Source organism: Nematolebias whitei, chromosome 11 (assembly GCF_014905685.2).
Source record: "Nematolebias whitei isolate Nwh7 chromosome 11, NemWhi1, whole genome shotgun sequence".
Classification (NCBI taxonomy): Eukaryota; Metazoa; Chordata; class Actinopteri; order Cyprinodontiformes; family Rivulidae; genus Nematolebias; species Nematolebias whitei.
Genome location: NC_056508.1, coordinates 31,638,861 through 31,644,420, shown reverse-complemented (window position 1 = coordinate 31,644,420; position 5,560 = coordinate 31,638,861). Strand labels below are relative to the sequence as shown.

The 5,560-nt window shown below is 38.4% G+C and overlaps 1 protein-coding gene across 1 annotated transcript; it reads left to right on the top strand.

The window, feature by feature from the left end:
* The first annotated feature begins 1,183 nt into the window (after window positions 1–1,183).
* Window positions 1,184–5,241, top strand: ssr4 (signal sequence receptor, delta). Its single transcript, XM_037684180.1, has 6 exons — window positions 1,184–1,368; window positions 1,533–1,651; window positions 1,726–1,800; window positions 2,530–2,619; window positions 2,714–2,779; window positions 4,702–5,241. Exons 1-6 carry the CDS (start codon window positions 1,317–1,319, stop codon window positions 4,804–4,806), a joined length of 507 nt encoding a protein of 168 aa, XP_037540108.1. The 5' UTR covers window positions 1,184–1,316; the 3' UTR covers window positions 4,807–5,241.
* Window positions 5,242–5,560: the final 319 nt, after the last annotated feature.

Sequence of the window (5,560 nt, the reverse complement as noted above, 5' to 3'; positions counted from 1 at the left end):
GTACGGTATTAATGACAAAAACAGAAATACAGTAATTAAATGATGTAATAACCGTAAAAAGCACAATATAAATTACATTGTACGAAGTGCAGTTGTTTCATACAATAACACATGTTGGCTGCTCAACTATCCTAGCTAACTATGTGAAATAAATGCACAAATAACTTGCCATACACCCAAACCTTGTGTTAAGTTCAGTACATTGTGTGTTGGGATATCCTTGTGAGGAAACTCCAGCAACTAAAGATTTAGTGACTTTTTAATCAGTCCTGCTCATCAGTTAATAAAATTTAGTTTTATAAGTTTTAACATCTTGGAGTCTGTGGTGTCTGTTTCTTTGTAATTGTTTGTTGTCCATGTCTTACTTATTGGTTGAAGAGTAGCTAGAATTGACATTTTAAAGAGTGTTCTTGTGCTGAAACTATTCGATCGTTGCTACCATTTATTTTGATCTACAGTGTAAAAACAGGATTACATCTCAAATGTATGCTCAGCCTTGTTTACAGATTTTTTTCAGTCTTTTCCCAGTTCTCCAATAGCTCTAAGCCATTTACATTTAATAACTAGAATTATTTATAGACTTTGTTTACTTGTTATACAATACTTTTTACCTTTCTGTATTGAAGCTACAATTATGAGTGCATCCCAACCTACATCTGCCCCGATTCAGCACTTTGGTTGGCCTTGTAGCTGTTTTAAGTGCTCTATAAATGAAATGAAATGGTATGGTATGATTCCAGTTGTGGGGAAAAAGCTCATCTGACTCATCTTTTAATTAGCAGTGATTAAACTCAAAGGAATGTGTAAATATATCTTTTCAAATTATTTCAGTTTGAGCTCCATTTTATTGAATGCCCACCTGAATTTCAATTTCATTCTTTTGAAAGGTTTGCCCTTCACGTTTTCTTTCTCTTCCCAGTATACTGTACTTCCAATCTGACTGCTTTATTCAACTTTTTTTTTGTTGTAAATACAGTACTTTCACTTGATGCAGCAATTTCTTCTCATGCTGAAATGAGTAATTATCCACCATCGTGACCCACTTTTAAAGATTCTTGCTTGGAAGTAAATTATAAGAAATTAGGGATGAATCAAGACTTTTGCACACGCAAGCTCCTGTTTTCTTTTTGGCTGACGTGTCTACACTCTAGTTTCCCAGAATCCCGTGCGGCGCTTCAGTCCACGTCTTCGCGGCGCATGCGCAGTGATTTGGCAGCGCTGCGCTGAGGTGGACTTCCTTTCATTCAGACAGCGTGAAAGTCGCTCACCGGTTCAACAACCTAACCTCCGGAACAAAAGGAAGCATATTGGACATCATGATAATCCGGGTCGCCGCCTTCCTCACGCTACTGGTGGTCGCCTGTTCGGGTAGGTGTTAGGAGAAGCGGCGAATGAGAGCCATGATGGTTCAGTTAGCTTGTAATGCTAAGCTAGCACATATGGTTGTTTGTCTCTCTAAAACGTGTTAAGACTGTTTAGACAATGCGATAACTCCGCAGATTATAGCTAATTTTATGTCTGCATTATTCCAGGAGAGACCTGCACGGATCCAGTTATCACTCCGTCGGCCTACACCACCTCTGACGCTGTCATTTCCTCCGAGTCCGTCTTCATCGTTGAGCTCGGCCTGACCTGTGCCAACGGAGCTCAGGTATGTACCAACTGTCCTCCTGCACGAGCTCTTACTGACGCTGTAGTGATGATGATCGTCTCTGTCCTCTCCAGAGTGTGACTCTGTATGCTGATGTCAATGGAAGACAGTTCCCTGTGACCAGAGGACAGGATGTTGGTAAATACCAGGTATGGGTTACTGAATCTGTTATGACCATTTTGGTTTCGCATGTGGTAAATCTCGGTAAACACTGAGTATGGTGTAGGACTGTAACAAGTTATCAGTTGACTGCTGGCACTATTGAAACTATTTCTATGCTGTACATAGTTCACTTCAGTGCAGCCACAGAACTTGCCATCCTTTTACCTCCTATCTGCAAGTATTTCATGTTGCTGTGGTAATCCTCTGAGTTATCCAGATGCCTCCTAGAGTCTCCAGTTCCACAGATGGATGATGATTTCACTGTTTACAGATGAATTTAGCAACAATAATCCTTTATTTGGCCTGTGTAGCTCTTGGTGTCCTTTTATTGTGTAGCTGACCACAGTTATAAACCGGAGGATCTGTGTGGAGCATCCATCCAGCTGAGCAGGAACAAATCCTAGCTAACAGATTTATTCATGAGACATGTACATTTGTTGAATGACAAGATGTGTCAAAAACCAAAAAGAGAAACAAAGGTTGGAAAACGCCACAAAAATCAAAGGTGTATCAGATATTATGGATCTTAGAAAGGTTCAAATATCTTAGACTGATATTTATATGCATTTCAAAGATCCTTCTTGATTAAATTAAAAGTATATTTCTCTGAATGCTGAACTAATGATGGCTGGCATTTTTTCCCTGGTTTGTTTTAAAACATGATGCTAACCCAAGACTAAAGACTTTGAATCTGTTCATCATTTTTCCTCTCTCAGGTGTCCTGGAGTCTTCCTCACAAGCAAGCCGCCTCAGGAACCTATCAGGTGAAATTCTTCGATGAGGAGTCCTACAGTGCCCTGCGCAAGGTTTGTTTTGAAAACTACCTGAGATTTTTTTTTATCGAATGTAGTCTTCTTAAATGAAGTTGAATTAATAACACAAGTCTCTATTTTATTCCAGGCTCAGAGAAACAATGAAGATGTAAACGCCATTCAGCCTCTGTTCGCTGTCAACGTTGACCACAGGGTGAGTCTTCTAAAACGTGACTGCAGAATTAGTTCAGTGTCACTGAACAGCTTGTCTTTTTAAAATGTTTAGTGGGAAATAATAAATCCACAGCTTCACAGAACATGGCACTATCAATTAGGTTTTCCAGCAAGCTATTTATTTGAATTTTTTTCAGTTTTGTAGTTTTTTTTAATTTTATTAAATGTTTTCAGCCTTACTTACCCACAAATGACAGATATTATTTGTAGTACCGTATTTCCCAGCCTATAAGTCGCAGTTTCTTTTTGTTTTTTGCATAATTTATATTCCTTGCGACTTGGGTCTAAGCAACATATTTATGGATCTTTTCCCATATTTATAAATAATTTTTTGGCTGAGATATGACTGTTTTCATTCATTCTGACTGAAAAAAAAAAGAGCAGTACCACTTTCAGCCACTTGATGGCAGCAGAGTAGTAATAGCTGTGTGGCATGCTGTTGTATCATGTAATGGGTAAATGTGGCTATAATGACAAATTCAAAAAAGTTCAAGACCAAAACAACTGGACTTTATTTATTATACTTTTGTTTTTGGCTTGAATTTTTTTAATTGACCTTGTCCTGGATGGCTGAGAATCTTCAAGAGCTGTTAATCAATCGGCCTACCATAGTATCCCCACCTTCATTCTGCTCACTGCTTGGAAACCAGTTGCACCGCCCCGGCGAAATGCAGCTAATTTGACCATTAAAGTGCATTTATTAAGCAAATGTTAGACTGAGACGCACCTTTGCTCTAATTTCGAGCAAACGAATAATTGTTTAGGTGCTTTTCTTGTTAATTTTCAGAGAAATGAGCCGCGTTCCTCCCTCTGCACGTTCATGGAGCACCGAGGCAGCGAAACCATTTTTGAAATTCAGCTGATTTGACCATTAAAGTGCATTTTTTAAGGAATAGTTCAACTGAGACACACCTTTGCTATAATTTCGAGCAAACAAACAATTGTTTTTAGGTGTTTATCTTGTTAAATTTGCACAGCAACTCGTCGCGTGCACGCGTTTACTTCTGCGTATCGGCTTTTGAAATACAGCTAATTTGACCGTCAAAGCGCATTTATAAAGCAAACGTTGGATTGATACACACATTTAATATAATTTCCAGCAAACAGATAATTGTTTTTAGGTGTTATTCTTATGAAATTCTTGTTAAAGTCCTCTTGTGCACGCTCCCGCAGCCACCATTTGGCAGCCAATCGCTTTTTGGCACAAGTACACATTTCTGGGTTCGGCCCACATTTCTGGGTTGTCAGCGGTGACCCGTACCAAACGCGACGTGTCAGTGGTGACACATAATAGATGCGACGTATATGGCGAAGCGACATATTTATGGATTTTTCCACTTTATTACACAAATATGGACTGATGCGACTTCTAGGGCAGTGCGACGTGTACGGTGGAAATTACGGTACTGAGTAATATCTAAAACTGAGCCAATGGGAACTTAACTTGGTTCTCTATCATGGGATCAAACAAATGAGTTCACTTCTGACCATTTTTGAATAGTCTATATTAACATTCACATGATTTTTTTCCCCCTTGTATGGGTTGAGACATTACAAACTTAAGTTAATGGACTAAAAGGACAAGTAGTATTTAGAATCTTACTGGGATTCAGTTATTTTATATTTGCTGCTAGACATTACACATTACTTTTTAAAAACGTAGGCCTCTATGGAATTTTTTTAATCACTAATTGAATTTTAAACATTTTTTTTAAATGAAACTAATAACAAGGATCTTATTGTTGACTGCAAACTTTGTGATCTAAAAATGATTTTTTTTCTCAGTCACCCATGTTTTAATCCTCTCAACACAAATTACTGTGAAATATTTTAGCGATTTGAAGAGTTTATTGGATCTTTCTGTGAGTAATTTCTTCAACCATGCCCCTCTTCTCATTCCAGGGTGCATGGAACGGCCCGTGGGTGTCAACTGAAGTGGTGGCAGCTCTGATTGGTATTTTAGTGTACTACTTGGCCTTCAGTGCCAAGAACACCATCCAAGCATAACCTGATCCACAATAATGCTTCCACCTCTGGATCATTAAAGACTGAACTCTGGTGGATTGGACTAACAATCCGTTGTCCAGTGTTGCAGCAGAACCAGCAATGTTTTGCTGCTTTAAAGGGCCAGAAAAAAAAAAAAGAAAGTGGCCTGTCTTTTTTTTTTTTTTTTTAAATCAGATTGTGCAACCACTTTTATAACTTTTCAAATTGATTTAGTCACAAGTCGTCCTGTGAGTGCACAAAGGACTGTAATTCTTTTTTTTCTGTGTGTGTGTGGGTATGCTGGCCCGAGTGGGACTTGTGCAGATGTTTTGAATACCAACTGAGCTCCATGCTCCTGAGATGTGAATAATGTGTCGGTGCTGGCTGGCCTGAACAGGCCAATGTAGACATGTCTCTTCCAGGAAAATGAATAAATGCCTTGTTCTAATTTCAGTGTAATGCGTCTGCTCCATATACCTTGTTTTTTTTTTTTTCTCAAATGGTAACAAAAAATAAATATGCCGCTTCATCCATAGCAGCGTTTCAATTAAGATGACCTGATGTATTGATTTTATTTTTATGCTGAATATAAATCTGCTTGGATAACCACTCCTGAGCAGATTTGTTTCACAGACTAATTGAAAGAAAAGCTGTTTTCTCCAGTTCAGCTCATGTTAATTTGACCATTTTGATTCGTGTTGTGTATACATAGAAACATACATTTCATCACCTCGGCTTCAAGGTCACAAAGCAAGGTCAAATGTTATACAAGGTT

What these genes read in the sequence shown, in the direction of transcription:
- ssr4 (XM_037684180.1), top strand. Translation starts at nt 1,317, where the DNA reads ATGATAATCCGGGTCGCCGCCTTCCTCACGCTACTGGTGGTCGCCTGT. An exon ending in ACTGGTGGTCGCCTGTTCGG is followed by an intron (nt 1,369 to 1,532) that starts GTAGGTGTTAGG and finishes GCATTATTCCAG; the next exon opens with GAGAGACCTGCACGGATCCA. An exon ending in CCTACAGTGCCCTGCGCAAG is followed by an intron (nt 2,620 to 2,713) that starts GTTTGTTTTGAA and finishes ATTTTATTCCAG; the next exon opens with GCTCAGAGAAACAATGAAGA.